The sequence below is a fragment of the Alnus glutinosa genome, chromosome 1 (genome assembly GCF_958979055.1).
Source record: "Alnus glutinosa chromosome 1, dhAlnGlut1.1, whole genome shotgun sequence".
Classification (NCBI taxonomy): Eukaryota; Viridiplantae; Streptophyta; class Magnoliopsida; order Fagales; family Betulaceae; genus Alnus; species Alnus glutinosa.
In genome coordinates, this window is record NC_084886.1 from 46,003,853 (window position 1) to 46,026,782 (window position 22,930).

The 22,930-nt window shown below is 36.2% G+C and overlaps 2 protein-coding genes and 1 non-coding gene across 3 annotated transcripts; 2 read left to right on the top strand and 1 right to left on the bottom strand.

Annotated features, from left to right (window-relative positions):
- Positions 1–1,305: 1,305 nt before the first annotated feature.
- LOC133852986 (chaperone protein dnaJ 15) lies at positions 1,306–12,217 on the top strand. Its single transcript, XM_062289567.1, has 11 exons — positions 1,306–1,796; positions 2,777–2,900; positions 3,884–3,966; positions 4,043–4,154; positions 4,231–4,335; positions 4,512–4,562; positions 10,478–10,567; positions 10,683–10,791; positions 10,900–11,048; positions 11,135–11,188; positions 11,674–12,217. The coding sequence occupies exons 1-11, from the start codon at positions 1,654–1,656 to the stop codon at positions 11,908–11,910; spliced, it is 1,257 nt and encodes a 418-aa protein (XP_062145551.1). The 5' UTR covers positions 1,306–1,653; the 3' UTR covers positions 11,911–12,217.
- On the bottom strand, positions 5,268–5,368 carry LOC133858974 (U6 spliceosomal RNA). Its single transcript, XR_009898644.1, has one exon. It is a non-coding gene; the product is annotated as a U6 spliceosomal RNA (small nuclear RNA).
- A 6,552-nt stretch (positions 12,218–18,769) lies between the features above and the next one.
- Positions 18,770–19,806, top strand: LOC133853002 (zinc finger protein GIS3). Its single transcript, XM_062289568.1, has one exon. It carries the CDS (start codon positions 18,885–18,887, stop codon positions 19,599–19,601), a length of 717 nt encoding a protein of 238 aa, XP_062145552.1. The 5' UTR covers positions 18,770–18,884; the 3' UTR covers positions 19,602–19,806.
- The last annotated feature ends 3,124 nt before the right edge of the window (positions 19,807–22,930 follow it).

Sequence of the window (22,930 nt, forward strand, 5' to 3'; positions counted from 1 at the left end):
TTAAACCGTCTATGCTCCTGGTGCTAGTGTATTTATGTGCCTGACCTGATAAGAATATATATATTTTTTTTTAAAAAAAAAAAGAAAAGAAAAAAGAATAGGAGTATTTAGATTATGATCTAATAATTCTTAGAATATTCTACCGAATAGATTTTCTCAAATCTCTAGTTCAATTGAGAATCATGCACATAAACCTTACAGATCCAATAGTTATTTTAAAAAGTGAAAGGATTTGAAAAGAACTATAAGAAAAAATGTATCACTTTTCAATTGAACTAGAAATTATACCTTCCATATTTCTAGGGTTTAACATTTATTATTTCAACTCAACTTGAGGGAACTAATACAACTCAAGCCAACTCTTGGGTTTTTTTTTTTTTTTTTTTTTTTTTGAAAAAAAGTAAGTCAACAGGGTCTACAAAGTAAACATCTTTGAGCCTTCCCCCTCTCCCCCTTTGAATATATAATAATAATAATAAAAAAGGTCTTTGAGCCTAGGCTTCAAAAGGACTAAATGGCAATTTCAAAAAAAGAAAAAGAAAAAAAGAAAAAAGGAAAGGGACTAAATGGCATGATCCCAAATGCTTCTCTCCACCTACAAACATTCTCAAATTAAATTTGGATGTAGTTGATAGGGTAGAGTTTGCAAATTCTCGTAATAGTTTGTTGGGATCACTCACCCTCATGTGAGGGGTTGTTGTGCAGTTGTTGTGTTAGTGTTGATTGCATGTTTAGACCTATACGACCACTTCAATACGCCCAATTATAATCCTGTCCTGCACCAATTCATTTTCATGAAGAAAAACACAAGTAACAATCAACGTCACATGTGTCATGATTTTATTAACTCTGACGTGACATTGTAACGAAATATGTTAAGTTTTTTTTATGAAATTTGACTACGATAAATAATTTGTTATTTATGCACAGAACATTTTGATATAAAAAATAGCTTACTGCAAATCAGATTAAATCACAACTGATTTTGCATATTTTTTTTTAAAAAAGAACGTGATTCAAAATCTTATTCTTGGAAAAAAGAGAGAAACTTCAATTTTAATTATAATTATAATTATATATAAATATATATATATTTTTTTTTTAAAAAAAAAAAAAGGAAAGGAGGAGAATTAAGGACGGCAATATTTTTTAAAGACTAAATTCCGTTAGATGAAATTACATAATGAAAAAAGAAAAGAAAAAAAGAAGAAGGTGAAGACGACTTACGAGGGAGAGAGAGAGTCAGAGAGAGAGAGAGAGAGAGAGAGAGAGAGAGTAGAAAGAGAGGAAAAAAAAAAAAAAGGAAAAAGAAGAAGCATTTCTTTCACATCACCTCCGTTTAAATATATCTGTAAATTCCTAAACCCTAGAGATCTTTTATTTCTTTTCTCTGTAATTAGTCATCCCTCCGATTAGATCGTTGCTACTTGCTATTGGATACTACCAATTCCTGTCATCTTCAAATTCCCGAGAAATATAGTGATCCGATAGTGCTATGAATTGCGTGTTTCTTGTTTTGGAAATTTGACTTCTTATGCTCGGTTGCAAGGTCGTAATTTTTTGTGGTTTTGGTGTTAGATATTCCATGATTGAAGCAACTGAGATCGATAAGATAGAATTTTCAGATTAAACGGAGAGAGAAAGAGAGAGTGAATGAGTGAGGGAGTGGGCATGGGTTCGAAGATGGAAGGAACTTCGGCCCCAGCGCTTCGGCGAGACCCCTATGAGGTACTGTCCGTTTCGAGGGATTCCACCGAGCAGGAAATCAAAACGGCGTATCGGAAGCTCGCTCTCAAGTAAATTCCGCTTCTTCCACCAGTTTCTATAAATTTTAGTCCTTCATTTTTTTTTAAAAAAAATAAATTTCTTTTTGTAACTTGATTTTTGCTTTTCTTGAATTTCTTGCTGATGGATGTCGTAGATTCTGGTTAGCCTAGCACGGTATTGTTTAGGACCTCATGATTGGGACATATGCGCTATTAAATTTGGTTACAAGCCTAATTTCTAGCTCAATGAGGTTATTATTCTGAAACAACACGATTAGTAATGTGAATTGCAAAATGGATTTTGGTGGGTTTGTGGCAGATGTCATCTAATGTACTGTTGTTGTAGTGTTGTGGGTGGTTTTGTGAATGCAATTTTTACCTAGAAATTAGTTTCAGGAACCTGGAGTTGATTAGAAGTGGTCTATGTGATCCTTGAAGGTTGGCTGTGGTGGCATGGGATTGAGATGGAATTAATTGTTTGACCGTTCTAGCTTCTTGTATCTAAATTTTTTTTTTTTTTTTTGATAGGTAGCTTCTTGTATCTAAACTATTAGGGACAACTAGTTATCCTTTGGGATTGAACTGCATTTTCTGTTTTATATACTTAATCTTGTATCCTATGTCATCAATGAGAGTCTTAGTTAAAATTTGAAACTGCAGCTTTTTATAGAATCCGTAAACTAATCACGGACCATCAGTTTTGCTGCTAGCTGTTGATATTTAATTTTAAATGTTTTCAGTCAAGATGATGGATTCATAATTTGAAAATGCGTGAAATGTGGAGTCATTGACAATTTCATGCCAAGAGCAAATGCTTCCTTCTTATTTTGTTGTTCTTGAATATATTAAAAAACCCTAATTGATAAATCTATAACCAGGAATCTTTTTCAATACTTTCTCTCGTGTAAATGTGGTTTATTACTTCCATCGTTCACTGAGTCTGATATTGATGATACTTATCCAATGGATCTTTTGCATGCGATTTGAATGTGAATCCCAATATTGGGCAGGTATCATCCTGACAAGAATGCCGACAATCCTGAGGCTTCAGAACTTTTCAAGGAAGTTGCATATTCTTATAGCATCTTATCCGACCCGGAGAAGAAAAGGCAATATGACAGTGCAGGGTTTGAGGTGCTTTTCTCCCTTTATTCTATACTTTTTTCTGCGAAGTTTTGTGGTGTCTGTGCTTGTGTGTTTGAACGATTGCGTGTGTGAAAATGTTGGCAGGAAGGAGTAACATTAATTGTAATAAATTCAGGAATAATTATAAATGTCATTCCCTTTGATAACTCCTTATATCATTCAAACTTTCTGTTTGTTAAACTGATGGAAATGATGTACTTAGTTAATTAGAAGGAAACAATCATTTATAACTTAGTGTTGGAAAACTACCAAGGTAAAGTTATGAATACAGATTGAACACTGTCAATGCAGGCCCTGAAGCTTGCAAAGTGACACTTAGTGAACAAGTAGTAAGAATGTCTTTAATAATTGATATTCAACCTTTGATCATGAAAGAGAAAAGTTGGTTAGAATATCACTCACATTGATATGAATGATTACAGGTATTGTCGTATGAATTATGGTCTTGAAGGTTTTGTGGGTATCCATAGCCAATAGCCAGACCAAAAAAGAATTATTTGAAAAGGACTATTATTTGTGGATACAACATGGGTGTCGTGTTTGACACAAACACCGGGTTTTCAACCCGCTCAAATTTTAAATTCTACATATGTGTTTATGTACTGTTTGAGTTCTCTAGGAAGAAGTTGAAATGCTGCTGATCACTAATATGCTTCTTTGTATGTTGGATTATCACCTTTGCTGACAAAAGTAATGTCTTCCATTTTATCCATCTTCTTTGAGTATTTCAGGGCATGTATGTTGCCAACATTTTATTAGGGTTCAGTAATTATAGATATCTGTCTCATTTGGTTATTTGATTGCACAATATATATGTTTATAGACACGTATGTCTCTAATGATGCATATAAACAGGGGGCTCTGTTCTTGAAATTTTTCTTTGCATTTCCTCGTTTCTTTTTCCCAGTAAAATCCCTTTTGACATTTTACCACATTTTAATAATTCTGGAATTTTATAATAAATTTTTCAGGCTCTTGATGCTGATGGCATGGACATGGAAATTGACTTATCTAATCTTGGTACTGTCAATACAATGTTTGCGGCTTTATTCAGGTAATATTTTACCTGGTAGATTAGGAGCTGTTCGGGTCATTGAGATTTCATAACCTGTCATTAAATTTGTCTATAGCAAGCTGGGTGTCCCTATCAAGACTACAATTTCCGCTAATGTTCTTGAAGAAGCTCTAAATGGTACTGTTACAGTCAGACCACTTCCGATTGGAGCATCAGTTAGTGGAAAGGTGCTTACTTGGTTTGTGCCATGATGGAGCCATACTTTCAGGTGTTGTTCTTTTGCTGATTAGCATGCTATTGCAGGTAGAAAAGCAATGCGCCCACTTCTTTGGTGTAACGATCAATGAGCAACAAGCCGAGGCAGGGATTGTAGTAAGAGTTACCTCAAATGCACAAAGCAAATTCAAGGTATGAAATAATTTTTCAGTAAGATTTTGTGTGGATCTTTGGATGAATGTGGCCATCTTTCTCTCTCTCTCTCTTTCCCTTCCGGCCCCCACTTGTCTCTGTATGTATGTGTCTATATGTGCATCTACTTTCTTTGCATTATCTTTCCAATTGTAACAATGGATCTTGATTTTCAGTTACTCTATTTTGAACACGATGCAAATGGTGGTTATGGTTTGGCATTACAGGTACCATACATTCTCATCTGGTGTTTTGTCACTCCACTTTTCTATTGTTAATCCCATTTCTTGTTCCATTCACTGTATATATTTTGACTTATATTCGTTATTTGTTTGGAAAATTGTGGAAGGAATGCTTACAATTTTCTTCCACAGTTTTTCTTTTGTTGTTGTAGTGTTTTGATTTCTGCTGCTATGGCAACATTTGCTGACACTAGTTTTAATCCGTTAGTTTATAGTATAGAGACATTCTCAGTACTCTCTGATGTTACATGTTTGGTTGTGGCATTTCCAACACTTCTGAGTTTCAGGAACTTGAGTTCACTGATATTATTTTAAATTCCTTAAGGTGTTTTGGACAGGCATATGCTTGCATTCAACTCATGTTACAGATTATACTAATTGCAGAAAAGTAAAAGCTTTCGACAAAATACATGATTTCTACTCCCCTTTTTTTGTTTCTCTTTTTTTTTTTTTTTTTTGATAAGTGCAAATTTTATTAAAAAACAGCGTAAGGCGCCCTTAGTACACACGGAGTATACAAGAAGCAACAGCCTCAACACCGACCCGACCCAAGCACAACCCACAAAAACCCAACCCCTAAAGCTCACAACCCTCAATCTTATCCAACCGCCTATGCTCCTCATCAAGTGTAGAGAGGCAGGCCCCAGTTTCCGCCTCTTGCTCCTTAGTCCTGAACCCCATCGAAGAGCAAAAAATTTGGACCATTTCTCGATTTATGCATGTCATCCTTGCGCATGGGCCATGCTAATCTTCTCTGTATCGTTCCAATTTTATCGGATGTCCTGAAGGACAAAAGAACAACGAAGTTTTTGTTTCTCTTTTGCTCCTCCTTCCCCTTCTTCCTTTGTGTGTCATCAAACAGAATCTAACTTTTGGTAGATCTATGAATTCTGGTGGATTAGGATGTCATATCTTATACGCTTAAAGGGTGCTTGTGTTTTTGGTACTTAGGCATAGAATCTGACATTAATATATGTTTTGGTTTTTAAGTTACATATTTGAGATAAATTTCAGACTTCAGAGAAGTCAAGTAAAACAAGTCGGGAAAAAGTGATGTCATAGGGATTTTTGGTTACATGGGAATTTATTAAGTCTCCATGGTCTGACTTTCTTCTTTATAGCCTTAATGAAAAAGATAGTTGAAGTTTTCATTTGTCTAAAGGTGTATAGATATATTGACTTGGTAGGTTGTCTGTACAAAACTGTAACTGAGGTGGTGTTTGAGAGGCTGAGGGCTGAGTTTTCGGAGATCAGTATATAAGCCAAGGATTCTTGGTTTTATAGGCAGGCAACTGTGCTGCTCTTTTGGCTAGATATTCTGGTGGACCACAATGGAATAAGTTGAGGATTGGTATTGAAAGTGATTGTTGAAGAAACATACATATTATTGTGTTGATTGAAGTTCTCTCAAATTTTGGGGTCAAATAGAGATCATGAATGTGAAGTTGCTCTCTCTCTCTCTCTCTAAGTAATATCATTTAACTTGCAAAAATGCTTTAAGTTTAAGACCATATCCATGTCACCCCTCCAAGGACCCCACTCAAGGGTGAACAACACACTGGGTAAAGACCTAAGGAATATCATGAATTGCTCATTGATTAGATAGTTAGAGAGATTGTTTCTCCAGATCCAAAACATTCTTAAATAAGCTTGCCTTCTAGCATACCTCCCTCTGGAGTACTGAGGTTTACTGTGTTTCTGTTGTTCTTCCTTCGGCAATATTGACCTAGAGAAAAGATTTTTGTAACCTTTTTCTTGGTGTACCACATGCTAGAGCCAAAGACGAATATGCCCACCATGGTCAGCCATGTTCTAGCTTCCTATTCTAAGAATGGACACACAAACACATGGTTTTCCTAGATCTTTGAACCTCTCCATGCAAAAGCTTCTCTTTGCAGCCTTCTTGGCTTCAATCTTACTCTCACACTTACACACCTACTTTTGCTTTTAAATGTTGGATGAGATTTTCATTTTTCTGATTTCCTGGAAGAGAAGCTAGAAGGCAATTATTCATTTACGACTTAATGTAAAAATTAGTGATCTCCCATATATAGTAATTAGTATCTAACTGGTTTGGGAAGTTAATATAGAATTTATGCATTTAAAGATATATTTTTATAAACATTCTGAGGCCGATCATAAAGAAAATTGATCTTCTGTTAAGGGATTTAAACAAGTTTACCCCTAATATGTCACATATTTGGGTAAAATGAGCGGTGGATCCCTTTCAAAAAGGGTTTGTTTGGTGTTAAATATTTCTATAGTGTCTTGGGTTGTCATGATTGTGTCTATTTCCCTTGGTAAAGTGTTTGGCGAACTACGGTTCCGTTGAGAGTAACCTTTTTTGGTTGGTTGGCAGCCCTAAGAAAGATCCTTACCATGAATAATCTCCGAAAGCAGCACATTATGTGGTTGATTGGTGTTGTTTATGTAGAAGAAATGGGGATTCGATGGACCATCTTCTGCTTCATTGTGAAGTTGTTTATGTCATTTGGAATGTTTTCTTCAGCCGATTTGGGTTGTCTTGAGTCATGCCTAGATGAGTAGTTGATTTGTATGCTTGTTGGTGAACTACTGGCAACACTCAGAGTGTTGTTGTGTGGAAGATGGTGCTTTCGTACCTTTTGTGATACCTATGGAGTGAAAGAAATCATAGAAGTTTTGAGAACCTTGAGAGGACTTTGGAGGAGATGAAGTTTTTATTTTTCAACACTTTATATCTTTGGACAACTGTTTTTGTTTCTCATTTGGTGATGAGTTATCATTTTTATCTCTAAATTGCAGATTGTTTTCATTAGAAGTAGGAAAATCCTTGATCCTGTCCTTATTGCCAATGAATACCTTGATAGTAGATTAAGATCTAGTGAGCCAGGTGTTATTTGCAAAATGGATTTCGAAAAAGCTTATGCTCATGTGAGTTGGGACTTTCTGTTGCATATGCTGAGGAGGTGTGGCTTGGATAGCTCATTGTATATCTTCTGTGCGGTTCTCGGTTTTGGTTAACGGCACTCCAACAGGTTTCTTCAGTAGTTCCTGTGGTTTGACACAAGAGGATCCCTTATCCCCCTCGTTGTTTGTTTTTGTGATGGAGGCTTTGAGTGGAAGGATTTCTGCTGCAGTTAGTGGGGAGTTGTTGGATGGTTTTTCAGTGGGCAACGTTGTTTTCTCTCATCTTTTGTTTGCTGATGATACCTTGATTTTCTATGGTGCTTTTTCAGCAGATCTGTGTAAAAGTCAACGGCCCTTACTCACTTTCAAAAGACGCCTTTGGAAAAGGGGACACTTAACACGCCCCCTTACGTGTGACACTATTGTCTAAACACGTGAATTGTTTAGAACGACATCGGGAGGGAAGACCCAATCCTCTCTCTAAGACGCCTTGAGAGAGGAGGGGTGTCCATGGCTTACAAAGTCCTCAGGTTATGTATCTCTTGGCGATGTGGAACACTTTAATATACCCCCTTACGTGTGGCAACTTTGGCTAAACGCGTGTTCAATATCGGGAGGGAAATGCCCATTATCGTCCAAGGAACTTGCTCTGATACCATGTAAAAGTCTGTGGGCCTTACTCACTCTCAAAAGACGCCTTAGAAAAGGGGGACACTTAACAATCTGCGTCTTTTGCAGAGATTATTTCTTTGCTTTGAAGCTGCCTCGGGCTTAAAGGTTAATTTGGCCATGTCTGAGTTGGTTCTTGTGGGGAATGTTTATCAGGTGGAAAGGTTGGCGGAACTGCTAGGTTGTGGGTTTCCACTTTTCCGATGAAGTATCTCGGTTTGCCGTTGGGGGCTTCCTTTAAAGCCGCTTATATTTGGGATGACGTAATTTAAAAGATAGCGTCGATTGGCTACTTGAAAAATGATGCATTTGTCGAAGGGTGGCAGGTTTATCCTCCAATTTGCCTACGTGCTTTATGTCTTTCTTTCCTCTCCCTGCGAGTGCTGCTAAACACATTGAGAAGCTCCAGCTTAATTTCTTGTGGGGTGTGTTAGGTTTAGAGTTCAAATATCACTTGGTGAGTTGGTCAAAGGTTTATTCACTTATTTCTAAGGGAGGGTTGGGTATTAAAAATTTGATGGTGTTCAATCGAGCTCTCTTAGGCAAATGGTTGTGGCGTTATGGGCTTGAGAGAGAGGCTTGGTGGAGAGTTGCGATGGACTCTAAATTTGGCAGTTATGGGGTGGGTGGTGTTCTCTTGAGCCTGGTGGTGTGTTCGGGGTGGGGTTATGGAAGAATATCAGGAAAGGATGAGAGAATTTCTCGTGTCATACCAAGTTTGAGGTGGGGAATGGATCCCGGATTAGTTTTTGGCGTGGTAAGTGGTGTAAGGATGTGGCTCTTAAGGCAGCTTTTCAAGTTTTATTTGGTATTGCTCGTGTAAAGGATGCCTCTGTTGCGAATCACTTGGAGTTTTTGGGTGTTTCTAACTAGTGGAATGTGAGGTTTGCTAGAGCGGCGCAAGATTGGGACGTGGATATCTTTGTCTCTTTCTTCCAAGCATTGCACTCTGCTAGGGTGAAAAGAGGAAGTGAAAAGCTGTGGTGGATCCCATCCAAAAGAGGTCAAATCCTTCTAAAGCTCCCTGGCTTGTACTGAAGGGAGCCACTTTCCTTAGAAGAGTGTGTCTCGGACTTAGGTTCCTTTGAGGGCGGCCTTTTTTGCATGGTTGGCGGCTCTAGCTAAGATCTTTACCATGGATAATCTCAGGAAACAGCACGTCATTGTGATGGACATATGTTGCATGTGTAAGAGGAATGGGGAGTCCGTAGACCACCTTCTTATGCCATTTGGATTGCCTTTTTTCAGTCGTTTTGAGTTGTCGTAGATTATGCCTAGACGTGTTGTCGATCTGTATGCCTGTTGATTGATCTCTGACAGTCCGCAGAGTGCTACGGTGTGGAAAATGGTGCCTACTTCCATCTTATGGTATTTATGGAGGAAAATGAATGACAAGAGTTTTGAGGACCGGGAAAGGACAATGGAGGAGATTTTATCTTTAATCTTTAGAACTTTGTATCTGTGGACAGATGCTTATGTAACTCTTTTTTCGATTAGTTTATAGCATTTTCCTTACTCTTTTTGCTTCTTGTAGTTAGGTGTTTCCTTTTGTATACTCTTTATGTACTTAAGAGCGCTTTACACTTTTGATATTATCAATTACTTATAAAAAAGAATAAGTTATCAAGATTTTCTTGTTCTTTTTGCCCCTCCTAGTTAGGTGATTTCTCTTGTATACTTCCTGTGTACCTAGGGTGTCTTACGCTTTTAATGATATTTCGATCACTTATAAAAAAAAAAAAAAAAATGAGCAAAATAATTTATCTAGTAAGTAAGCCTTTCCCCAATCATACAACATGCTAGAGAGTGGTCTATGAGATGCATATTATTGTTTTGCATGTGTAAAGTTAGTAGGGCGCTGATGACACATACAAATGCGTGCACATGTAGCTTGCCTGTTCCCAATGCACCTTAATTCTAGAGTCTCCTAGGGCATGTAATTTGTTCTCAGCTCATTTCATTGAAAAACAGCACCCCATAAAATAGATTTTCAAGTATGGGAAGCCATTTTTTCCCTTTTTGTGAAGAAAAACACTTTCTTAAATTGCGTTGTGGTTTTTTCTGCATATGAAAATTTTCTAGTGAAAGATTTTCCCATTACATCTGCCTTCAGGCTTTCAAGTTGATTTTTATTTAATTATTGTGCTTATGGCCCCTGAACTTGAAAATCTACTGAATATTAAGCTATTTTGATGATTGATTTCATTAAACTCTGCAGTTTTGTGTTCAAATATTTCTTAGGTTCAGCTTTTGTTTTTTCGATACTAATGCAATGCTTTACTGCACAACTAAACTACATACATTACTTCAGTAAACATGAGATGATGTATCTCTTTGTACAGGAAGATAGCGAGAAGGCTGGTAGGGTGACATCTGCAGGGATGTATTTCTTACATTTTCAAGTTTACAGAATGGATTCAACTGTGAATGCGGTATGCAAGCTCTCTTTATCATCATCATTATCATATTGGGTAGGGTTAGGATGTGAATAAGAAGTTCCTTCTTTTCATTGCTGAAGAATTGATGATTGATTGTCTTCTGGTGCAGCTAGCAATGGCCAAGGACCCTGAAGCTGCTTTCTTTAAAAGGTTGGAAGGTCTTCAACCTTGTGAGGTCTCAGGACTAAAAGCTGGAACTCATATATTCGCTGTATATGGTGTGCACTATCAGTTTTGTTCCTTCATCCTTTTGCTTTACGGGCTATTTTTCTAACAGAACTTAGTAGTCTAATTTGTTACACTGACCTTCACTGAGATTTGTTCAGGAGACAATTTTTTTAAGACTGCTACCTATACGATTGAGGCGCTTTGTGTGAAGTCATATGAGGACACGACAGAGAAGCTGAAAGAGATTGAGGCTCAGATTTTAAGAAAGAGGAATGAGCTACGCCAATTTGAGACAGAATACAGAAAGGTGGAGATTGTGCCTTCTAGTTATGGTTTATAATAGGCACATGGTGATGCATTTTATTCTTACAATTTTCTTGTAATATTTTATAGGCATTGGCACGCTTTCAAGAGGTGACAAACAGATACACTCAGGAAAAGCAGTCAGTAAGTTCTATGTGTTCATTATCTTCGTAACTTAATTTTGATTTAAACTGTCATCCCCGGTTTCTTTCCCAACTGGTACTGTGACTGCACCACACACCCATGCAAACTTCAGTATGATAGGAAGCTAATGAGACATTTTTTTTATCTTTCTGTGGGTTAATGAGGCAGGCCATTTGGTATACCATTCAGATTTGATGTCATTCTTTTTTCTTTTTTTCTTTTTGTCACAATCTATACTGAACTATATATAGCTCCTAAAAACTGTTGGAACATTCCGATGCATATCAAATTTTATTTCTTTCCATGTTTCAAGTTTAACGTTACGTTCCAAATAATGGAATAAACTGAGTCATCGTCTTATATCTACATTTTGGCCCTCACATCTTTCCTGTTAATTACCTTTGGTACCATTATTATTCAAACCAGACGTATAAAGTTTCTCTTGCTTATTCACCTGACCTCATCATTTATATTTCACAACTCAGGTGGATGAGCTACTGAAACAGCGCGACAATATTCATTCTTCATTCACTGTAGCCAGAGTAGGCAATGGTAGTGGGAGTGGCAGTAGCTTAAGTAATGGCAGTAGTAGCAAAATTACTGGTGAAGATTCAAAGGCTGAGAGTCCTGGGGAAGATGGAGGCTTAGATGGCAAGGATAAATCAGCCAAAAAGAAATGGTTCAATCTTAACCTCAAAGGATCTGAGAAAAAGCTTGGTTGAGAAGGTGCAACTGGGTTATTTTGTATTATTTTTAAGTGAATGAAAATCCATTCGTTGCATTCAAATGTTTGGACCTCTAGGTTGCCGCTTGCATTGTATTCCATGTTCAATTTTTCTCTCTTCTACCTTTCCCTGAGGTTATTTATTTCCGGGTTTACAATTTGGTTGTAAAAACATGTGCAATTTTAAAGGTATGTGAATCAATGTCTTTGTACCCTTTAAAACTGAAATGATAGATTCATTCCCTTGTTTTTTGTTGTAAAAACGATTTTACTTATTTTAATTAAGCAGTTTCTGCTGATGATAATATGTGTTGTCACTTCTTTGTATGATTGTCTAAGTTGTTTACATTAAGGAAGCTTGAGGAATATGTGTATTTTAATTGTATTAAGGAGCTGGAAATAAAACTAAGCGGAAATGATTTGTGGGGGGATTTTTTTCGTCCCCCAACCGGCATTTTTCATTAAAAAATGATTTTAATTTCAAAAAGTAACTTTTGATGTGATATCGTAAGTTACTCTCTGATAAAAAAAATCATTTTTTAATGAAAAATGCCAGTTGGGGGACGGTTTTTCGTACCCTGTGAATCACACCTCAAAACAAAGAGAAATGATAAAGAAGACTCGAATATTTATGTCAACTATCCTTCCCTTGTTGTTGTCTCTTTTCATTTTAGGTCCGTTGCAGAGGCTTTTAACGTTATTATTGTCCATTTCTTTTATTCCCTTGATTTTCTGTTTCTGCTTGTATCTTTATATTACCTATAAAATTATATTTATATATAATTATTTCTTGTCAAAATGAGGGGAAACAATTTTCCATAAGAAGGGATCTCAATTTCCTCTCTCTCTCTCTCACTCTCTTCCGGGCAAGTGGAATATTTTTTTTTTTATATAGGTAAAAGAAAAATATATTTACCATAGCAAAGTCATGCACATGGAAGTCCATGTAATCTAAATCGATTTTTGGCGTATGTACTAAACAATTTGTCTTTATCTAGGAGTTTAAATTATAATGATCACTGACTAGACCTTCAACTACCTCAATCATGTTCAAGTGTAAATATTATATAATGCCTCGTATAATTAGTTTCTCAATAAAATAATCATAATTCCAATGTGATTTGAACTAGGCATTATATAATTAGTTTCTCAATATAATAATAAAAATTTCAATGCAATTTGAATTAAGAAATTGAAACTGCGAAAGAAAGTTGGGTCCACTATTTGAAGTGGGTCCTTCTAGGAGTCGGAGATTGATGAAGAATTTGACAGAATCTAAGGGTCAAGACCACACTTTTTTCAATGTATACTTTATCACTCCAAAAGGAGTACTGTTAACGACTGTTTTTATTGTCGCTTATCACAAATTAACATGATTTTCTTTTCTTTTTTTAAAGAAGAAATTAACATGATTTGCATATTCATGTGGGATTTATTTATTTTTTTTAACTGGAAATCATGTGCAAAAATAAATAGTGGAGATTGCTTTTGCACATAAAGATCTCCGATGATTTTTACACCGGAGGCAAGCCAAACTCATTTTGTAATGCATAGTCGGGTAGGGTTTACTATGGCCTAAGTTTATATCTATTGACTTTAAATATTCCACAGATCAAGGGGCCAGATTTAGTTGTGTATGGGTAGACCAACATATATAAGGTGTTCCTAAGTCAGTTTGTTTGGTTGCCCTTATCACCCAATTGTTTAAAACAATGATAGAAGACAATAATATTGTGGCTTTTAAATTAAATGATACAAGGGAATAGATTAAACATACAATAATGGGTTCTACTAATAGACTGGAGAGCCAGTCTTAGGTTATCTGTTGGGGGACTAGTTTAGCCACCCCCAGCAACTATTAGAAAACATGAGGGATGGCTTGAGGGACACACACAGCTTACTTGAACTACATTTTAAATCAAGCTAACTTGTCTTGATCTGTGTTGAATCTAAGCCTGTTGTGTGTGTGTGTGTGTGTTTTTTTATGGTTGAGACCATATTTGCATCTGCTTGGACTTTTCCAAGGGACAACTTCTTCCAGAATTCTGGGATTTGTTTATCTAAGGTTCTTTGTTAAAATAAGCACATTGTGTAGGAAATACCTAACCCTTTTCCTTAATCGACCAAGTCCCACATGTATATAAATATTGTTTCTTTTATATTTCATTAAGGTGGATTCCTCAGTTCCTATGGGTTTGGGTCTACTATCCTACTGTTTCTACCATGTGGAAGCTGACTTTGCAGGCAACCCCCGTCCCAGGCCAAATGGTAGGTTTTTTTCTTTAGAGCAAAAAGGATGCCTTTTCCTTGTAAGGCATTTATTGGGAAAAAAATGATTATATATATATATATATATATATATATATATATATATATATATATATATATATATATATATATATATATAAATTAAGGAAAAATAGAAAGGAAATCAATAGAGTGGGTGGGTATTGCCCATGTGGCAGTGGGAATCCTACTGTAAGTGTAGACTTGAAGTAGTATTAAAAAAAGAAAAGGGAAAAAAGGATTTTGAATAAGTTATAATTGGTCATGTCATGTGCAGGTGTTCCCCATCTATTTATGGGTTTGGGTGAGATGTAATGTGACAATGTGGGTGTTTATGTAACCATCCCCCATTGTGGTCTCACTTTATTAGCAAAGCCAAGCACATTTAGTTTGTCTCATTGATTGACCGACCAGTCCCCTCTCCAAACTCATTTTCACCCATTTCTGTATTTTTTTTTTTTTTTTAAAAAAAAAAAAAAAAAACTTCAAAAGCTACCTTGATGGACTTCATAGCTATATATAAGGTACTTAGCTCCATGTTGGATTATTATTGGATGATATAATTAATTAATATAGATTTTATATTTATTTAGAGAGAGAGAGAGAGAGAGAGAGAGAAGGAGTCACTTACACATGACTTAAAGGTAACTCCACCCAACCTCCACCTTTTTTATTTAAAAAGGAATTAGGTAATGGCACTTGGAAGACATGGAGGGGCTAATTGAGCCAGAGCCACAGTTTAGGGTTTGTTTATTAATGCCTTGAACATATCCATAAAAGGGATTTCAAATTGAAAATGAAGTCACAATGGGGGGTTATCTTTTTATCCTTTTTGGATCCTTCCAAAGTAATGGTTGCAAAAAGAAACAAAAGGTGCTTAGAAAGTTAATGGAGTTGTAATCTGATAGGATCATGTCTCAAATAATCTCTACTTAAATATAATTTATTTTGTTTCATTGGTTTTAATTTCCTTGATTAGCACAACTTGGTGGGCCATAATCACGATTCGGGCGATCTCAAAACGATAATATCGGCATCACCTCAATCAACAACAAAGAAAGAAAAGAAAGCATGATCATGAGCACCCCCTAATAAAGTGTTTTTTATATTACTTGGTGGAAGCCATTAAAAAGAAGAAAGAGCTTATTACCCAGCAGCAAAATTAAATATACTTATTTATTTTGTTTTAATTTAAATCAAACAAAAGATTGGGAAAAGCGTGATTGGACAATGCTCTCTCACCACCCTAGTTATAAATTCTTCAAAGTGACAATGAGAGATAGGTGTTCATCTGGCCCCCACTTTTGCCTCAAAACTGGCACATGTGGCCCCCACGTGCCCCAATGTGCGCGGGACCTACCTGAGTTTAATTTATTAATTTATTTTTTTTTCAAACAGCGATGGACCAATCACGTGCGTTAGGACTAATGGACTATCCTACATCAGTGGGAGAAAAGTCCAATCCACTATCATCACACATTGCTCTTCAAGTCTTCCCCCCCACCCCCGGCCTCTTCTGTCTACTGCATTTCTACCGTGTATCAACTTAATTATAGACCGTAAATGTTTGGCCTAATCTAGTTAGGCATTACCGTAAGAATCAGAAGCTTCCAAATCAGGGTTTTTTTTTCTTAATTATAATTTAATTTTTTTTTTAAATTATATATTATAATTTAATCTTTTATATATTACTATTTTTTATTATTATTAATTTAAACTTTTAAAACAAATGATAATTAATTAACATGATCGTACCATCAAAACATTGGCAGTGAATACAGGTCCTGACATCTCAAATGAATTTTTGTTACTGAAACCCTTAGATGTATTGTAAGTAAGACAATTAATGTACGAATCATTAATATATATATATATGAATTCGCTAATTAAGAATTAGAACTAGATTTTATAAGGCCACCTCTGGACCCAACAATCCTATAGCAAGTTAGCAACTCCTTAACCTTTATGAATATGACTACACACATTTATGTGTGGTCACTTCATCAGTGCATTTAATTTATTTATTTTTATTTTTATTTTTGCTGATCGATCAGCTGATCAGACCAACTCCTAGGCTTGAGCCCCATAGTGGCGGGAAAGTGGCCCCAACCCTGGTTTTTCTATTCTTCTTCAGAGCTAGGAGTGAGAAAGAGCCAAAGAGCGAAATCATTGGATCCGCAACATAAAGCGAAAAAGTGGTTAGGGGTTTTAGGAAAACGTTTTCCAATACTTATGATCAATGGAGATCCTAATCCAAGTCCTAAATCTATGTGCATTATAATTTCATGCCACCAATAATCCCATGTTAGCTAGCTAGGGACTTCAAATTAATTAGGGTCCCACGGTTAAATATTAGACGTGAATGTGGGTCGGGTCATCACAACCATCAGATTTCTTACCTACTTCAACAAATTAATTATTTCGGTTAAAAATGGGAAAAAAGTACTAGAATCGCCATGATCGATCAACGAGCTTGACATGTCATATATAGAAAGGAAACGGCACCTGTTCGATCAACGTGGTATTCATGATTGATTAATATCCAATCCAACGGTCGAAAAGAATAAAGGTTTCACCCAGCTCCAAGGTTGATCCAGATCATGACGGAGCTAGATGATGGGGATTTTGTTATGTGGGAAAATTTGACTAAGTGAGAGGGGTTTGAATAGAACACACATGAGAAAGAGGAGACAAGGTGGGTCATGTTTGGAGTTGTGATGAAGACTTTGGAAGGAGCTTTTGAAATAACAACAATCCATATTATTATGCTCTTTAAGTGGGAGATTACAAAGCCAAAGCTCCCAAAATCTCTCTCTTCTCTCTCGTAGTTAGTAAGATTCGGAGAGATCTCTCCCAAAGAAAGAAAACCAATAGAGAAATAGATTTCAACGTCAATCACGCAAACATCCTAAACAATAATTCATCATTATGAACACGTAATGGTGGGGTCCAAACTGTAAGTTGTAAACACACCTGAACATTCATTCATTCATTCATATGATACCTTTTTTCTCATTCATATGATACCCTTTCAAACAAGCTAACTCTATGTCTTTTATGCCCGGGCTTCCCTTGTTGACTTTATTCACAAAACTGCCATCATATATATTACAAAGAGAGAGAGAGAGAGAGAGAGAGAGAGAAAGAGAGGGGTTGGAATGTGAAACATGCGTATCTAATAATAGATATGCAAGGTAATTGCGATGGTGACACGTGGGCCATGCAGAAGTGATTATTGGGACTGGCCGTATTAGATCTGAAATTTTCTGTGTTTGTTTAGGACCCCAGACACTGCGAAAGTGCTGCATGCATGGATGCTTTGACTTTCTGTGAGAGAATTTGAGAGAGTAAGAATGTGTGTGTTTGGTATTGGGTGGTGGTGTCGGCTCCTTAGATTGAGCCAAAGGCAAACGTTGTGGAGAGAGAGAGAGAGAGAGAGAGAGGAGCAAAAATGGAAAATTAAATTAATTAGACGGATCGGAGGAAAATCGGCCAATTTGAGATTATAAAAAGCATCCTACCTTTGAAAATGTCTCTAATTAATATTTAACGTAGGATTGATTCTCAATCAATAGAGAAGCCTGGCAAGGGCAATATTATAATGGGTGCGTTTCCTGCTGCGTTTAAAATCAACTGAGTTTGAGTAGAGCAGATTCTCTAAGCTGGATTTTTTTTTTTTTTTTTTTTATTTTGATCCAACAAAATCTGTATACTTCTGATCGACCATCTTACCAAAGTTCTCATCATCATGATCAGTGAGTGAAGCAAGTGGCTTATCATCCAAAGAGAGAGAGAGAGAGAGAGAGAGAAAAGAGCAAGTGGTCCATGACATCCATTGTTTTCTGACCTAATTGCATTAAGTTCCCGAACTTAGTGGACACGGAACCAAAAAAACCTTCAATGAATTAACCTCTCTCTCGCTCTCTCGCTCTCTCTCTCTCTCTCTCTCTCTGATCTCAATCTAGAGAGTCTAGTCTAGCGTAGGAAAAATGCTACGGTTTTGGATTGGATGATACGTCATGGTAGCATTAGACCGATGAATTGTGAGAGCGTCTGCTAATTATTCCACAGATGATACGAATTCGTGTTGCCGCCAAACTGTGGAAGTTAACTAAAATTTGAACCCATATTATTGGTCTTAATTTAATTTAGACCGTATATATGCTTAGCTTGGTACGTATGAGAAGCACAGAAGAGAAAGAAACAAGACTTTGACTTTAACAGTAGACAAACCCAATCATTTATACTTCGACCCGTACCATACTCGCATCACATTCCATCCCCATCACCACTTCATTAAACAATACGTTTACCGATGTATAATTATGAGCATCAAATGGGGATATGAATCAATCTTTTGTTAAGGCCATTATTTTAAATGAAGCAGAGGGTAATCTGGCAATTTAACCATAAAACAAAAGAGAAAATGGAAAGGACGAATCGGCGAGGCAAGTAAACTATTCATTGGGGTCCCGGATTGTTCTCGGGTCGTGTTCCCAAAATTACACACTTTCTTCTCCTTGGGATGTCCGCAACCATCTCTCTCTCTACTGTGTACACATTATCAAACCCTTTTTACCCTGTATATATACCCCCACACATGCAGCACTCCTATACATCCTCATTTGAGTCATTGCCCATCTCTCTCTCTCTCTCTCTCTTTCTCTTACAGACACACACACACACATGGCAGAGCTAGACTACCAAAGTACTAAACCAAGCAATAATACTTCCACCACCACAACCACACGCTTAAAGCTCTTTGGCTTCAACGTCCATGAAGATGAAGAACCCGTAGACTCCGCCAAGACCCCATCTGGGTCACCGGATTCGAACTCTTTCCCTCCCTCCGGTGACCGGAAATACGAGTGCCAGTACTGCTGCCGAGAGTTTGCCAACTCACAAGCCCTCGGTGGCCACCAAAACGCTCACAAGAAAGAGCGACAACAGCTCAAGCGGGCCCAGCTCCAAGCCACCCGAAACGCCGCCGTCGCGTACGTTCGCAACCCCATCATATCGGCTTTTGCGCCTCCGCCGCACCTCCTGGCTCCGGCTGGCACAGTTGTGGTCCCGGCTGGCTCGCCGACGGGTCACCCCTCTTGGGTCTACCTGCCACGCGCCGTGCCCCCGTTCCACGTGTCGCATGGTAGTGTGTTTTCCACGAGCAGTGGTACTGGTTCTAGTCCTGGAACGGGTGGGAGAGGTTCAGCGATGTTATCATGTGCCGGCGCTGTAGGGGATTCGTCGGCATTGACGATGGGCTCGCAGGTAGTACAGAGCCGGGCCCATGGGAGGAGTGACGGGCCGTCGTTAAGTAGGTTCTCGAAAGGGGATAGCGGGCCTGGTTTCGAAGATGCATTGGGCTTGGACTTGCATCTTAGCCTTGCGCCGGCTGCGCCATGAGTTCGGCTTGGATGGATGATTATTAATTAAGCTTAATCACCAATTGCTTGGGTTTGGGAGAGAGTCGAGACTCCAAAACTAAAAGAGAGTGAGATGGCTTAGGGCCATGGCTCGCTCGCTTAGCTGAGAATTCAGAATAGCTCATGCTTGTACATTCCCACATTTATTTATTTTTTCTTAAAGGAAGGTGATTTGGATAGCACAATATCGCTCATTAACCTTTTTTTTTTTTTTTTTCTTTTTTGCAGTTATTTTATTAGAAAAAAAATCTCACGCGCGTTAGAAAGAAATATTTAGCCTTAGAGATATCCTATCCAAATGTTTATGTCGTCTCTCACTCATTGGTTGCAAGTTGCAACCCTAATGCTCCGTTTGGTTGCTCTGAAAAAGAAGGAAAAGAACAGAGATTTTTACATGCGAAATCTTACATTCCTTTTGGATCACAAAAAGTACATCTGAAATCCCTTCTTCCTCTTCCTCCTCCTCTTCTTCTTCTTCTTCTTCTTCTTCTTCTCTCTTCTTCTTCTTTTTTTTATTAATTTATTTATCATCTCACATGTAATTGGTTTTAAAATTCTATAAATTAGATTTAGGAAATTTGTTGAGCTCAACAAACTAATTTATATTTGTTGAGGTGAGTCTGATTATATTCTATAAGAATATATCGGAGTCTTGTACTCATCGAAAACCGGAAGTTTAAGCCACATAAAAGCATTTCTTTATCTATTTAGAGTGTGTTTCACTCTGCGATTTAGCTGGTCAAATCTGTTTTCTTTTAAAAAAAAAATCATGAATGTTAGAATATATTTTTCATATTATGTTAGTGTATTTTCTTGTAATAATATATATCTTCCATTTGAAAGTGCTATTTTTTTTTAAAGCAGTTTAAAATGTAAAAATAAAAAATAAAAAAATTGTATTTTTGCCTAACAGACAATTAAGTGTATTTTTCTTTTTTCTTTTTTAAGAAAAAAACACACACACACACAATTTTAAATATTAAACGTTTAACTGCGTTTCATATTATTATTTACGTTTTAAAATCGTTATTTTTCAAATCGTATGTTTTGAAACCGTGAAACCAAAAAGATACAAATTAAAGCTTCATTACATGAATTGCAATTTCATTTCTTCATAACTTATCTACCCCTTTTTTTTTTCTTCTTGAATTTGGGTAGCTTCAACCAGTATTGTCATTGTTTATTTAGTATCATAGACTCACTAATACAGATGTATATCCCATAACTACATAATTCCCATTTCCTCCACATTAAATTTTAAATATCTGACTACATGTCAAAAAAGATTTTTTTTTTTTTTTTTTTTGGTTGCTAAAAGTGCAATGGCTTAGATAAGCTGTAGTGACAGTACTACTCTTGTTGTCGTTGCAAAAGGTTAAAGTACCTTGTGATTATGGTTATTAGTTAAGTTTTCAGGGATTGGCTTAATTATCTAAGATACATATATACAATCATACAAATGACTAGCTACCAAGATTTGGATAGGGTGCAATGAATTGTCTATATTGCATGTACTACGAACAGTTCATTGCACTTTACCTCGGTCTAGACTAGTAATATCGGCCGGATTTGGCTCTTCCCCATTACTAAAAAATACACGCCTTTGAATTATTGCTATGTCAACATCAAACAAAAATTAAAGTTGATCACACGATAGGTCTTAGTTAAGAGACTAATTACACCAAAGAACTCCGCGATTCCTGTGAATTTAAGCTGTTGAATTGAAATTAAATATTAATATATTTTTCAGCATTGAAAATAAATCCTTGCTTTGTTATAATCTTTATGGTTCCAAACACTTTCCGCGATGAAGATTCCATGAAAAATTGATAAACAAATTTGATGATCTTGCCTAACCATTTTTTTTTTTTTTTTTTTTTGGGAGGGGGGTGTTTATAAACCATTATAACACACGGAGCATGGATGAAATTGAAACCGGTGGTATATGGTTAGAGAATCATTTTTCATCATCAATTAGGAAAAAATTGGATGATATATATAAGCTTGGAATTTTTTATTAATCAAAATACGATTGATTTTTAATTCCCTTCTTAAGCTATCAATTATATGAATTTGTTATAGAAATTTGAAAAACCTAATAATATTCATTTTACCTTGAGTCATGGTCATAAATTATGCAAACAATAATTCTTGATTTGATAAATATTTATTTTTTATAACATATGTCTTATAATGTTGACGCAATACGTTACATCCTATTATATATTATTAGTATTTAATGTCACGTATTTATGTATATTCTAATTTTGTGAAATCCATATATATTTGTTAACTTTGTTGTGATCGACGTCATAAGAACATTGTTTACACCCCCCAAAAAGTTTCCCAAACGTCCTTTCACCTCGACTAATTTCTACGGCCACTCTAGGCTCCTACAAAGGCATCAATATTCTACCTGTCTGTGGGTACCTAATATGTAAATTTTAGGCTTTTAGCTCCCCCTGATGATGTGATTTATGTAAATTCCTTCAAAATTGTCTCTCCTTTTTTCTTCTTCTTTTTTTTTTTTTTTTTTTTTTTTTTTTTTTTTTTCCTTTATCTTGATAATGAGAACAATTACGATCCAAAAAGATCTGAATGCATTGACAAAAGAGAAATGGTAAGCTTTTTAAATTTTATCTCTAATACTTGGATTCTCAAATTATATGTCATAATTTTATGTGATTTATTATTTTAAAAATTGTCATTATTTTATGGAATTATAACACATTATTTGAGAATTAAATTTTTTTAAAAAGAAAAAATTGAGAAACTCCACATTTCTCTTGACAAAATGTGATCAGGGTACTAATAGCTAGTTGGCCATAACAACCACGCGAATTGACCCCTTGATTTGACTTCTTCAACTTGGGCTAGTAACCTACTTCTTTGTTCCTCTCTCTTTCTAAGAACACGTATATTTTCAAACAAAATCGTAAAAAGTATTACATTTAGATCGAAGTGTGTTTTTAAAAATGACAGTTTGAAAATATAAAAAAACATACGTGTTCAGGTCGTTGGTGAAGGGTGCGGTTTTAAGCTTATGGTAAAATTTCATGTTCAAATGGACCTAAACCTAGCTTCTTTAGTCTCTTCATATGAGTTGCTTAGGAACAATATTAATACAAGAATGAAATTCGGTTGTTAAAAAGAAAAACAAAAGAAATTAAAGAAACAGAATTTTCTAGATGCAATAATATATAAATTCTCTTTTAATTTCCTTATTTTATAGGAAGGTGAGATATCATTGCGGGGGTTTCTAGTACTCCTCCAACTAACCCCTTGATGTATAGTTTGTTGGTGCCTCTT

Bases quoted from the DNA above. Each gene is read 5' to 3' on its own strand.
- LOC133853002 (XM_062289568.1), top strand. From the start codon at position 18,885: ATGGCAGAGCTAGACTACCAAAGTACTAAACCAAGCAATAATACTTCC.
- LOC133852986 (XM_062289567.1), top strand. From the start codon at position 1,654: ATGAGTGAGGGAGTGGGCATGGGTTCGAAGATGGAAGGAACTTCGGCC. The intron at 10,568-10,682 runs GTATGCAAGCTC...CTTCTGGTGCAG, and splicing joins TGGATTCAACTGTGAATGCG to CTAGCAATGGCCAAGGACCC. The intron at 10,792-10,899 runs GTGTGCACTATC...AGATTTGTTCAG, and splicing joins TCATATATTCGCTGTATATG to GAGACAATTTTTTTAAGACT.